The 14003-nt window shown below is 39.8% G+C and overlaps 4 protein-coding genes across 5 annotated transcripts in view; 1 reads left to right on the top strand and 3 right to left on the bottom strand.

The window, feature by feature from the left end:
* LOC119410521 (arf-GAP domain and FG repeat-containing protein 1) overlaps positions 1-4891 on the bottom strand; it is a 31830-nt gene extending 26939 nt beyond the window's left edge. The window contains exon 1 of the mRNA XM_037677402.1: positions 4588-4891. Coding sequence (XP_037533330.1) covers positions 4588-4754 — 167 coding nt within the window. The 5' untranslated portion in view covers positions 4755-4891. The remainder of the gene's footprint in view (positions 1-4587) is intronic.
* An 895-nt stretch (positions 4892-5786) lies between these two features.
* Positions 5787-10417, bottom strand: mrpl44 (mitochondrial ribosomal protein L44). The gene is made up of 4 exons (XM_037678040.1): positions 10207-10417; positions 6783-7251; positions 6469-6647; positions 5787-6279 (listed from the first exon to the last, which is right to left on the bottom strand). Exons 1-4 carry the CDS (start codon positions 10380-10382, stop codon positions 6105-6107), a joined length of 999 nt encoding a protein of 332 aa, XP_037533968.1. The 5' UTR covers positions 10383-10417; the 3' UTR covers positions 5787-6104.
* A 266-nt stretch (positions 10418-10683) lies between these two features.
* On the top strand, positions 10684-12391 carry dnaaf1 (dynein axonemal assembly factor 1). Its single transcript, XM_037678496.1, is given in 3 exon segments — positions 10684-11590; positions 11666-12314; positions 12316-12391. Coding segments are annotated over 3 exon segments (1632 nt in total).
* Positions 12392-12833: 442 nt separating this feature from the next.
* Positions 12834-14003, bottom strand: part of mffa (mitochondrial fission factor a) — a 5193-nt gene continuing 4023 nt past the window's right edge. For both annotated transcript variants that reach the window (XM_037678042.1, XM_037678041.1), the window contains one exon: positions 12834-13376. In XM_037678042.1, the coding sequence (XP_037533970.1) occupies positions 13245-13376 (132 nt within the window). In that variant the 3' untranslated portion in view covers positions 12834-13244. The remainder of the gene's footprint in view (positions 13377-14003) is intronic.

Raw genomic sequence — 14003 nt, forward strand, 5'->3', positions numbered from 1 at the left:
ATGGATGTATAAATGTATAAATGGATGTATGAATGGATGTATGAATGGATGTATGAATGTATACATGTATAAATGGATGTATAAATGTATAATCATGAATGTAGTACTCTCTCCATCCATGATTATTTTCTGCGAGTCTTAGAATTTTCCTTGATATACTGTATTTTGGGAATGAACAGACACATGAACACTTAGGAAAAATATCAGCTATCTTCGCCTTTTGGTGATAAACAATATACTTCAGCAGCTTTAAGAAAATAAATATTTATTTGGATAATCGACAGCAAACAATACTTCTGTTAACAATACCAATAACAGTCAAATTACAGTAAATCTCGGCTTTAAAACGCACCTGTCTGTCTCTAAGCTGCACTCGTTAAATATAAGATAAATCACAATTTTGTACATAAATAAGACGCTCTGGTTATTAAGCCGCAGGGATCAACTGTTCATAGTCAGGATCTGTGCCCCCAGTCTGCTCCGACTGCCTTTCTTGTTGTAGTACAAGAATCAGGCAGCAGATAGTGTTTCACAGAACATAGCTTACTTTTAACATCCATTCAGTCTACAAGATCATCGCAAGTCTTCATGAAGCTTCACTGTCTGACTCATGGTTACAACCATTATACCTTCAAAATGAACACAATAACTCTCCAAGCATAATCAATGGACAGAACAGTGCCAAACACCTACGTAACCGAAATTATTTTAAAATTATTTACCGGGAAATTTTACCCAGAGTCTTTTCGAGGTCATGTGACCGGAAGTCAAATGGTACTTGTAGAATGCGGTAAATATGAATTAAATTAGTACTATTGATTTTTATTGGTAAACACTTTAGTAACACTTTCTAAATAAATTTGATATGATTTCTCCTCAGCACTGATCATATGGGGAGGAGGGCAGAAGGAAGGGGAACAGCCCTCATGTAGTGCTCCTCCGTTCTGTTTAATGCCCCCGTTTAAGCTGAAATTAGATACTGGGATTTAAACACATATTTACAGTACACAGAAATATACATGTTTTACTTTTATTTAAATATTTACCAGTCTTGATGACTGCTTTAAAAATAAATCTGCCGACTTCTCCACCGTTGAGCTCTCATGAAGGAAAGGGGGGCAGACTCCTTCCGTTTCTTCGCTTCATGTTCGGATGAGAGTTTAAAATGAGATCCCGGTACTTATACGCATTATTACTGACACAGAAAGATGTCGCACAGACAGAATTTAAAAACATATTAAAACATGTGCCAAACTTCTTGACTGCTTTTGCGTCTCCAAATCCTGACCATCGACACACGTTGATGCAGCTTACATGCAGCCGTTTCCTCCTTCGACAACAATCGCTTTTAACGTGAAAGCTGCGTCAGAAGAAATTCGCCGTGCGTTTTCCTTTATCGCTGAACAAATGAACAGGTCTGTGCATGAGGTGCAAAATACGATAAACAATAACGGAACTATCTGAAGAAATTAGTTCACGTCTATCTTGGGGGATGGTCCTCGAGAGCACCTCATTGGTCATTCAGGGTAGACTTCTGGTCACATGATGACAGAGTGGGTGGAGTTATGGTTGGGTATTTGAAACTGTGAGCAAGAGTCGTACATCTGATTACCTGAGGGCATTCCCTCTGTCACAAACACCTGCCCCCATGAGGGGCGGGGTACTGGGAGCCACAAACACCCAGCTCTGTCAAAGGAAAATGTTAGTCAGAGACCTTTCAAAATAAAATAAACAAGTATAAATTTGGAAAATTATTTTAAAAATAACATAAATATAACCCTCCTGCATATAAACCATTCATTGGCAATTACGGCAGTTTTTTTTTAAAGTCTGAACATAATTTTCCTGGCCTTCTGCAATCATTTACTCTTGAAATGTTTAGAGACCTGACCCGTCTCCCACTTCCTGTAGCACACAGCATCACATGCTGCTGACGTAGCAGCACATGCTGCTGACGTAGCAGCACAGTGAGGCTGCAACACTTCCTGAGCCGAAAAATCACACCCAGCTCCATGCATGTGCCAAACAGGAAATAATTGGTACATTCATTCTTAAACTGGAAAAGATGTTCCTGACCAGCTCAGTCTGCAGATTCACTCACTCAGCTGCTCAAACGCCTTTCAAACCGCACGCTTATAAAAACAAGACAAGTTGTTTGTGAGGAAACAGTTGGGACAAAACACAAAGCAGATTTTCCACCATTATCAATGACAGGATAATGTTACAACTAATTATCTGGTTTAAACCAATTCTAGACTTAAAAGATATGCAACAAACTATTGTGTACGGAACGTTTTTTATTAGGATTGACGCAGGGTGTTTGAGTGAACCAGATATTTGTGCAACACTGCTTCAGCAACAACTTTACACAAAAAGCACATCACATGACTCAAAGTGTCACCTCAGGAAATTAAAGTGAAAACATCATTTGCTGCAAGTTTTCTAAGGTATGACACAAAAAGTGAAACTTTCCAGAATTTAGCAACAACAGACGTTTTTCATATTTCAAATGATCATCACCTGCTGCTGAAAGGTGAAGGCAAACTAAAATGTTTTAGCCTGCGCACGTGTGTGTGCGCATGCAAGTCTGTATGTTACCATTGTATAAAACTGAACAGTTTTTAATAAAAGTTCCAGGAAATAATCACAGGATGCCACGTACAAACTCATTAACTTTTGGAGTTCATCAGTTAGCAATAACCTCCGAAGCTAATCAATATTAGCCAACACAAAAACAACAACGACTTGGCTAGTTTCACAGAGGTTAGCATTAGTCACTCATAACTCATTATTTGTTACGTCTCTCAGGAGTGTGCATTCTTACAAGAAATGCTACGCCTTTTATTTACTCAGTTACTTGATGCATGTACTTTAAAAAGTTTTTAAAGTTTGTATTTCTAACTAGGCTTTTTAGCAACTAATGTGCAGACTTTGAGTCAGTAAAGTAAAATGGTATACAGTAGTCCCTCGCTACTTCGCGATTCGACGTTCGCGGACTCGCTCTTTCACAATTTTTCTACGCAAGATTGAACACGACACACAATTGTAAACTTTATTATTACTCACATGATTGGGATGGTATGCGATTAAAAAGTTAACAAAAAAAAACAACAACTTTGGACAGGCACCATTTTGTAGTTTTCTTACACTGTAATGCAGGTCAAAAGAACTACATGACCCAGAAGCCAACAGTGCTTCTGGACACTGCGTTCTGCCGAAATGGAGGGAAAGTTCAGCAACACAAAGTCAGAAGTAACGATCTATCTATGAAGATCACAGAACTGCTAGGAAAGTCACAAATAATCCTGAAGCTTCCTGACCCTGAAGATCAATTATCCATGTGCTGGACAGGGGGCGGGGCTTCATCGCTGCAGGGCAGGTCTGCAGAACTGGAACCAAGCTGCTGATCTGCAGAGCTGGTGAGTATCCATATAAAACTTTGCTGAAATATACAGCATATATACGTATGTTGGTAAAAACTACGTACGTTTAAGAGTTTAGAACATTGCAGGAGTGTGGGCAGGATTTATAAATCCTTAAAATATAGAAATACTAAAATAAATATAACGTTCCTACTTTGCGGTTTTGCACCTATCGCGGTGGTGTCTGGAACGTAACCCCCACGTTAACCGAGGGACTACTGTAACATGAAGAAAAGATTTGTTCACAAAAAGCAGTTCATAAACAAACATCACCCAACATGTATTCGAGTATCCATGTCTTTTGCTTACCGATGACAACAAACGTTACTGTAAAGCATGACTTGGGAATTATTTCAAAAATAAATATAGAAAACATCATAGAAAACCAAACTGTTTTGAACCTGCAGACAGCTGTGTTTAGGTGTTACATCTGCAGATGGAAAACAAGACAGAAGGCTTCACTAATCCCAAATCCTAAACTACAGCTGCTTGGTTACACAACACCACAGCACAGCTTCAAGTGAGACACCCCGTTACACTGGAACTACCAGCACAGCAGATATTTGGAAGGAAGTAAACCTTGACAGCAGGAAAAAGACCTTGGTCAGCTGTTTGAAGAGTGAAAGGTCAGTTATCTCTTCTGCCAGAGAAAGATAACTGCTGATGGCATGAATAGCTGCAACTGCTTTTGATCCAGTCTTAAAATAATATGACTTACACACCTAGATGTCATCTCTAATTTAAAAAAAAAAAAAAAAAGAAGTGTTACTTTGATGAAAATATACATTGTGTCTCGGAATAAAGCGTACACAAGTCGACTCAGTTAAACGTGGAGATTCTTCATATTTCCAGCAACTGGTAGTATAATCTGGCAACTGGCTTGTAGACCTAGCTAGTGCCAGACAAGTTCACTCAGTGGCTAGCTCTGACAGCTAAAGTTAGCTACTAGCTGTTCTGTTTGCCTGCTTTGTGGCACACTGACATCTCTCCGTGCACCCCACCCCAAACACCGAGCACAATAAAATGTCAAAAACTCGCGGTTACTAATCATTAGTAAATGGTTGCGTCTACCGTTAGCTCCGGCTAACAGGCTCGGTGTCGCCCCTGAAGCGTTAATATAATATAGCATGTGGTGTAAGCACAGGCTGTGCAACTTAATACTCACAGGATGCCGGAGCAGGAGGTGCACACGAACGAGCCCACAGTCATGTTGGCATAGGTTGGGCCGCGCTGATCGCAGTCAAAGCACTTTCTGTTGGGAGGCAAACTCGTCATTTCCCTCAGCATCTTCAGGTGTTTCTCCTCTTGTTTTCGTTTTGCGCTCGCCGCCATGGTGAAAGGACACACAGTGCAAATAATTACAGCCGAGGAGAAGTCCAAAGGTCAGCTACAACTACAACAAAGGGCTGTGCTCTTTAACGGTTGCCGACTCGCGATAACCGCAGCCAGGGGGCGGGTGCAGTGGCTCCGTTATCAGGGCGGCCTCGCGTCTCCTCGACCAAGGAGGTTCAGGTTTTCAGATCAAAAGGAAACAAGCGACTTCCCCTCCATCTACTTCCGCTTTCGCCAAAATCCCGTTAGGCAGAGTCCAACGCTCCTGTTTTTGGTGTCAGGTTGAAATATTAGACTGTTTAACGAAAATATGTTGAATCTAAGACAGCATTGTGATTATGCATTAAAAATATAATGCGGCCCAAAAGGACATGCGTCTTGTTTACAGAAAGTTTATGGATTAGCATGGGCTGGACAAAATATGTAAGCTACTATAACCAGAGTTTTTTATTGATTTACCCGATTTATTTTTGACTCGAGTGTTTAGAAAACATTATTTAGACATTAATGTCGTAATATTCAGTTTAGAATGTGAGCTAGAAAGGCCTGAGTAAGAACTATCTTGTCTTATACTATCTTTGGCAATACTGATGACAGCGCAGACAAGTCTTAATCACATCAGCGCCGCCTTGCGGACTAATGTAGTCACTGCAATACAATTGAAAGATAATTTACTGAACAAGTGTACAGTAAAAAAAAAAAAAAAAAATTTGTTTTTAGGCAATTATTTAAAAACGTGCAAGTAAAAAAAAAAAAAAAAAAGTATATTGCAGTGTGCAAAAAAAACATTTGCTTAACCATGCAAGTATGATATAGACCTGCCATCAGACATTTAATATGTGATGTTTCTAAAAAATGTGAGAAGAAATTAATTAAACTGTATCATATCTGTCTGCATGATTGCAATAACAATAAATAAATAAAGATGCATACGCATCGTTAAAAAGAATTCTTGAGAAAACATTATACACGTATATGTATAAATTTTATTCAGTTTGCAAAGCAAGATGCACACAAACACCATCTGCATTATTTACAAGTGAAGAATCAGATGTCAGGGCTAATTTCTCCAATATACCAAAGAATCTGCTGTTTATCAACAAGCAAAATTAATTACTGAATATAAGATCATATCAACACAAACCAGGCGGTCTGTTTAACACAGCAGTTATTAGACTTCTCATTCAGACGAGACCGCTGCTCCTGCAACGTAAAAGCTCATCAGAATTGTCCTATAGTGTACTTGTTAGTAACACTTTAGGAACACAGATTTAACCATCATCTGTGAAAGGTTCAAGCCAATCTGTGCTTCTTGTACTTCGTTTTATACTGTAGTATAACTGATGTGAATTAATTGCTGCTGGCTGAATGAAGTAACGGTTGTTGAGGCTGCTGTTGTGGAGGGAAGTTGAAGGGTTTGCGGTTTTCAATGTAACCGTAAAGTTTGCGAAGAGCCACTCGTGCTGCTTCTTCCTCAGCTCCAACAAGCGTCTCTCCTGGACCCTGAGCCAGGAACTTCTTATCACTGAGTTAACCAAAAAAAAAATAAAAAAAAGACAAGAAAATAAGAACAATGTCGATTATCATTTCACCAAACTCTCAAATATAACTTAATGGTGCTCATTTGGACATGGCAGACGCATTAGAAGCATAAAAATTTAAATCATTTAAAATGTCTACTTATAAAAAAAAAGAACATTAACATTATACATACCTGTATAGGCCTACAAAGTAGAGTGGTAGGACAGTACTGGTTCCAGCAGCTCTGATGAGACGAGGCTCTGGCAAAGCAACGCTTCTCTTTGTCATTTCCTCCACCAGTAACCCCATAGGGTTGACCACAGTCCACATGTCGAACAGGTCTTTTCCTATTAGCTGAGTTACCAGGAAGTCCTGGGGAGGAGCAGAGAAGAATACTGTCACAAAACTGTAAACAACTGAGCTAACTAGATTAAGGATGAGCTCATTATAATACAATTAAAAACCAATCTCCATGCAGCAAGGGATTATTTGCAGCTAGCCTCTTACTCTAAGAAAAAATCCAGTTCTCTCAGCTCCACTGCTTTCCTGCAGAGCTCCGATCACAGCCATGAATGTAGAACAGAGCACATCATCTGGAACGGGGAACTCTGCACTCGAGGTAAGTTCCTCAACGCCCAAATTCCTTGCGATGTTCGTCACAACGGCTGGGCTGGTGAGATACCCCACAATACTCTCCACCCCCTCATCAGGCAGATTAGGGAAAGTTGCCCTGCACCAGTCAGTCAGGAAGCTTTTGGTCAAATCTGCTCCCTTCTGACTCAGCTGAACATTATCCTGAAGAACCAGAGCTGTGGTCTCTGAGTCCACACCAAACTCCTTCCTCTTCTCCTGCTCCGCCTGCACGTAGCACGGATTGACGAAGGCCGTTTTAAGTAGATCCAGGGAGAAGTTCTCATGGAGGCGGGTGCTGAAAGCTTGAACCTCAGCTTGATAATCCCAGTTAGGATGCTGCGACCTGAAACACAATCAAACATGGAGCTGATTTTTAAACTCATCTGTGATAATATACAATGAGTCATAAATAAACACTGAAAAAAAAAGCGTATTTTTTCTGACTGATTAACTTGATATAAATAAAAAAGTGGACATTTATCCAGTCCTGATCACACTTTAGCATCAACATGCTCCGAAAGACTCAAATGACAAACGTGTAATATTCAATGCGTTTATCTAATGTTCCCAACCATTCACTATGTGTGCGACTCTTCTTTAAAGAAATGAATTCATGTGAATCAGTGTGCAACATAATACGGTGCTTTTTGAACCCAAGTTGAATTTCTCTACGTTAATCTACTGGAATACACTTTGGAAAAGTCTGTTTTATAATAGCTATTCAAAAATCAAAACTTGGGACAAAAACAATCTAGATTTCATTTTAAAAGTTAAACCTTGAACACACATTTCTGTCTATATCACAGTGAAAACATATTACATATTATATTAGGGTTTTGTATTGTGACAAAAAAGCAGCAGGTTAAGTATTTTTCGCCCTATAAGTCAGTTTTTTGTATTATTTAAATGCCCTGTGATTTATATGCCAAAGCGACATATTTATGGATTTTTCCCCATATTTATAAACAAGTTTTTGGCTGAGATATGACTGTTTTCATTCATTCTGACTGAAAATATTGAACACTACCATTTTCAGCCACTAGATGGCACTCAAGTAGTATGGCATGCCATTGTATCGTGTCATAGGTAAAAGTGGTATTAATGGCAAAATTGGCTTGCCACAGACTGTTACTATAATTTAGAGCAAACAAATAATTGTTTTTAAGTGTTAATCTTGTTAAATTCTTGTTAAAGTCCTCCCGTGCATGCCCCCGCAGTCGCCATTTGGCACAACACTGGCCCACATTTCCAGGTTGTCAGCGGTGACGCGTAACCAACGCGAAGCATAACAAACACGACACGTCAGCGGTGACGCATAATAGATGCAATGTATACGGCGAAGCGATGTATTTATGGATTTTTCCACTTTATTAGACATACTGGGACTGATGCGACTTATATGGCGGTGCAACGTTTACGGCGAAAAATACGGTAGTTATAAAGTAAACCAATAAAAAGTTGTAAGAACTAAACGTCACTCTATGAGTAAAACCTGGCAAATGGAAATAGTACGACTTAACTAGCACCCACTATATGCACATCTACAACTGAAATCTTAGCGAAGAAAACTCATATTTAGGAAATCAATCCGAGATCCACTTTTTAAAAACCAGAAGTTTCATCTTAGACTTTGAAATGAAAACCTATTCCAGATATCTCTCATCTGAAATATCTAAAAACTCACTACAGTAGTCCCTCATTTATCGCAGGGTGTCTGTACTCTGAAGATCCGTGATAAGTGAAAAACTGCAAAGTGGGAATAGCAGTACAAGTAGTAGTTTATTTTATATATATATATATATATATATATATATATATATATATATATATAAGGTGTTTTAAACTCTTCCCACACTCTTGCAATATTCTAAACAATGTTTCTAAACGCCCTAAAAGAGCACAGCATGTCATGATTTCAGCTCCCTGCCTCCTCTGCCACCTGCAAACGCTCTTGGCCACGCCCACTTTTCCACTCTGCACGTTGAACAGCTGATCAGCTGCAGCAGGAAGTTTATCCTGCAGTGTGGGCTGCACAAAGGTGCAGCAGGTGCTAAATAATTAAAAATAATTAATTTTAAATAAAAATGTCATGCCGATCGTGCGGCTCATCCATCAATCAAATTGTGTCATGTCCAATCTTATTTTGAAAAACCGCAACAGAGCAAGTTTGCGATAAACGAACCGCAAAGTAGCGAGGGACTACTGGACTTGTTAAAATGTAATTTTGTATTCTTTTTATTTATGACAACAATTTTAAAAATAGTTATTCTTGAAGAGATGCATACAGCATCACCTACTGCCTTTCATGGACTGAGATCATCGTACGCTGAGAAGAGCTGTAGCTGGTTTGATCTAACTTTGAAAATAGCATGTGACATCATGCAATATTGTGAGATGTCACGCTAAGATCATGTGTTGTGAACAACCCACCCATCAATTTTAGACTGATGTCTGCAACACATTCTGACACAGCTTTTGTGTTGGGTAATGTTGATTAGTTGTATGGATCCACACCAAGGGTCAATCAGTTGTAGCTGTACATCCAATTCCAAAAGTTTTATTAAAATCTGTCCAGAGGTTCATGAGAAATTTTGCGAACAGACTATGTTAATATTAAGCTTTTAGACAAAATTTTACACAATGATTTAGAATTAGGGAATATATTGTGAATGAATCTCAGCTAACTATCTGTAAAACTGACTGAAGCGGAGCTGTTTAGTGTTTTCTAGGGCCAGCTGGCTGTGATGATGAAAGCCAATAATTATTGAAAACTGTAGTTATAAATATCTACAAAGTAAATTTAGATGTTCTTAGGAAATCAATAGAATGCCATTTCAACAATAAACAGGCTCAATGAATGAAAAGCATGGTAGAAACTGCATTGTTAGACATCTGAAACATGAGTTTCTCCTAAAAAAAAATCTGTTTCAGATACTAACAACATTCTTTGCAAATATAAAATGTATTATTAGTTATTGATATTACGCTTGAAAATCTTGTCTAACTGGTCCCGTTGAAGCAGATGTCCTCTTGTCCTGATCCTGGTTCTGCTAAAGGTTTCTTCCTCATGAGGGAGTTTTTCCTTTCCATTGCAATATTTGATTTTTAAGTCTGATTTTAGGATAAATTAAAAAAAAAAGCACAAAACTTAACAACTCTTCTACTGCTACACAGTTACAGTGCAGAACAGCATTTTTTTTATCTACTCTACTCTAATTTAACTTAAAACTATTTTGACGTGTACGCTAAGTGGCCTTGAGATGCTCCCAGGTTAGCTTTAGCATGCTGTTAGCTTTACCGTGGCTTCGGTGGAGGAGGTCCTTCAAGCTTTAACTTCTTCGCCATCAGGTACTCGTATGTCCTTACCCATCGTTTCTTCCCTCTAACCTGAGAAAGTGTAACATCTTTACAAACAAGCTGGCGATGTATTCCAAATGTTAGCACGCCGCGACAGAACATGTAACCTGCCGACATGTTTTCAACACTAGCAGCAGTACGGTGCAGCGGCTAAAAGTGTCCGACGCTGAACAACAAACAACATCCGGTGATTGGAACGCGCCGAGCGCGGGCGTTACCGTGGTAACGGAGTTACACAGTAGTAAAAGGTAACAAACCGAGCGGATTGCTGTGTGATATTTATCCTTTTAGACTCCTTAAAACCTGCAGTATATATATATATATTTGTTTTGAAAAGAAAAAAAAAAAGGTTTTGTTGCTTCTAAGGACTATACACACATTTTTTGGAGAAGACTATTGCTAAAGATTCCACCAAACGATGGAAAATCAACTGGAAGGCGGAGATACTGCAACATCTCGCAAAAACGGTACAGAAGACGTAAAGAAAGCTCAAGAAAAACAGGAGGATGAACTGAAGAAAAGCTCAATGCAAAAGAAAAACCTATCAGACCCACATATGACCAAGGCGTTCCTAAGAGACGTGTGCAAGAAGAACAACCTGTACTCCACACCTTGCCTGAATGACGCACTGTATCTGCATTTCAAAGGTTTCTCCGTCATCGAGAACCTGGAAGAGTACACAGGGCTGAAGTGTCTCTGGCTGGAATGTAATGGTCTGCAACGCATTGAGAACCTGGACGCTCAGACTGATCTACGCTGCTTGTTCCTCCAACAGAATCTCATTTATAAGCTGGAGAACCTTGAATCTCTGCGCAAGCTCTGCACCTTGAATGTCTCGAACAACTACATCCATGTTATAGAGAACATCGCTGGCCTTCCTGATCTGAGCACTCTGCAAATTGCCCACAACAGGTTGGAGTCTGTGGGGGACATAGAGCATCTGAGACAGTGTCCTGCAATTAATGTGTTGGACTTGTCCTACAATTTGCTCCATGATCCAGAGATCCTCTCTGTGCTCGAGGCCATGCCAGAACTGCGAGTGCTGAATCTGATGGGAAATCAAATGGTGAGAAGTATCCCGAACTACAGAAAGACTGTGATCGTACGCCTCAAGCAGCTCACTTTCCTCGACGATCGCCCCGTGTTCCCCAAAGATCGGGCGTGTGCAGAGGCGTGGGCCAGGGGAGGAGTGGAGGAGGAGTGCAAGGAGAGGAAGCAGTGGGAAACGAGGGAGAGGAAGAAAATCCAGGACAGTTTGGATGGAATGGCTCTGATCCGAAAAAAGGCTCAGGAGAGAAGGCGTTGGCGAGAGTTACAAGAAAAAGGTGCTCATTTGTCAGCTTTTGCAACACTAAAACACAATTATTGCGGATACTAACATAAAAATTACTTAATTCCAGGTGAAACTGGACGTCCTGCAACCCCAGAGATGCTTTGGAAAGAAGGCAGCATCCAGAGTTTGACTTCCTCTCAAGACAAGGTCCAGGTGTTTGTGGAGGATAGTCTGGGTGCACATGAACAGGTCTCAGAGAGTCCACGAGAACAAGAGGCAGATGAAAATCAGGTAAACGGTGAAGAGAAGCTGCAGAGAAAAAACGATGAGGGCCCATCACTGATGAAGGAAGTGACAGAAGAAGGAAAAGTGAACCTGGAGAAATGTGTCCAAGAACAGCCCGTTGCAGTAGAGCAGACAACAGAGGAACAAAATGGGGCAATGATAAATAAAGAAAAGGAGCAGCCTACCTTCATCAGATCGCTCCTTCCTGCAGCAGATGGGCTTGGATCTGTACACGGTCCTGGACCTCTGGTGACCGAACTGGAGGATGAAGAGCAGCTGGAAAACATTCACCTCTCCATGCACCGATCACTGCGTATCAGCGATCTGCCCGATTTGGAGGACGTGGATGTGGAGTTCAGTTCTCCTCAGCAGGTGATCACACCCAAAATAGAAGTCGTATCAGAAAGCAGTGATGGAGAAGCAGCTGGGGCTCCGAGCGACGGCACCTCCACCGTTAATCCAAGTGAAAACTTTTCATCAGGTGGCTCCAACATCTGCTAGGCTTTTTAGTAATTCATCACGGTTGTACCCAGAGGACACCAACATCTCTCCATACATGTCAGCCTGATTGAAGAACTGGATTGATACTTTTAGAATGGAGGATTTTTACTAGCCTGGTGCCTAATGAGCTGATTTTAAATATTGTTAAATACATATAGCCAAGTTTGACTTGATTGAAAAGTATATATCTGGTTTTCATTGCATGTATTTTAGAGCTACATAGCTGCTGTTTTATCTGTTCAACACACTGCAAACAATAAAATTCTGACTCGATCTGCTCAGATTTTCATTTTCATTTAGTATATATATTTTTTTTATTTATCTGAATAGTACAAAAAAATCAATAATCCACTGATTTGTATAAGAAAATATAAAAACTGACAGGACTGAAAAATATTGGGAAAATGTGTTTTTCTCAACGTCATTTGTGAGAAATCTTGTGCACGTTTTCATTTCCTGTACGAACAAAACACAGGACAACACATCGCAGGTGTAGTTTTACTAAGTTTTAATATATTTCCCAACACAAGTTGCATAATATTCTCCTTTTAAAATTCAGTGTATTACACAGCAGAGCTTCAAGCTGTACATCTTTCTTTTCCATCTTGATGGACTCAGCAATAATTTATTTGTGCATCTTCTAACAGACTTGAGTGCCCTTAGCAAACATTTACAAGTCTTATAGAGTGGCATTGAAAAAAAAAATGGAATAAAAGCTAAACAAGAGAAAACAGGATGAAATAGAAGTAAAAAAATAAAACTGTACATTTAAATAAACAAAATCAAAACATCAAGCCTGAGTGCAACGGGTCTCGTTCCAGGATCTTCTCACACGTTGCAGCGAGTAGCTAATGTTGGATGCAGCGGATAATGAACAGGAAGTTCTACTGTCGTGCCTGGGGCGGAAATACACACCAGCTTTAACGTCGCAACCACACCCACGTATTGATCAGCCAAAAAGCTACACTGATGGAGTACATGATCATTTCTCGCTTTGCGCGCTCCTTGTTCTCTTCTTCCAAGTGCTGGAGTCTCCGATTCAACTTGATCAGCTATTAAAAATAAAGAAAAGATTTCTACTTGGTCACAAAGGTTGTATTTACTATTTAATGGACTGTACTTATGTAGCATTTTTCTATCTAATCAAGACACTCAAAGCCTTTACAATCTGTGACCTCATTTACCTGCACCCATACATTCATACAGCACCCTACTACACCTCTACTACACCTCTACAGAGACTAATCAGAGCTTTAGATCACATTCATACACTGATAATACACATCACAGGCTATGAGAAGTTCAGTGTCTTGCCCAGGGGCACTTCAACATGTGACGGCTGGTGGAATCGAACCACAAACTCTCTTACTGAGGATGACCGCTCTAACCACTCAGCCACAGCTGCCCGCAATAATAATAATTAGGGATGCACAATATTGGGTTTTTGGCCGATACGCCGATATGTTAAAACTTATTTGGCCAATAACCGATACCAATACCGATATATATATATTTTTCCTAGACCTACTTACAGAGACTACATATCTTTCTCTGCTGTGAATTAAAATACTAAATTATTCTGCATGGTCTTTGTCAGTTTGGCCTGACACCAAGTGCAGAAGCCAAAAAGGGGTCTGAAAATGATGTAACATTTCAACTTGGATTATGTTTAATGTCAA

The sequence above is a fragment of the Nematolebias whitei genome, chromosome 6, assembly GCF_014905685.2.
Source record: "Nematolebias whitei isolate Nwh7 chromosome 6, NemWhi1, whole genome shotgun sequence".
Lineage (NCBI taxonomy): Eukaryota > Metazoa > Chordata > Actinopteri > Cyprinodontiformes > Rivulidae > Nematolebias > Nematolebias whitei.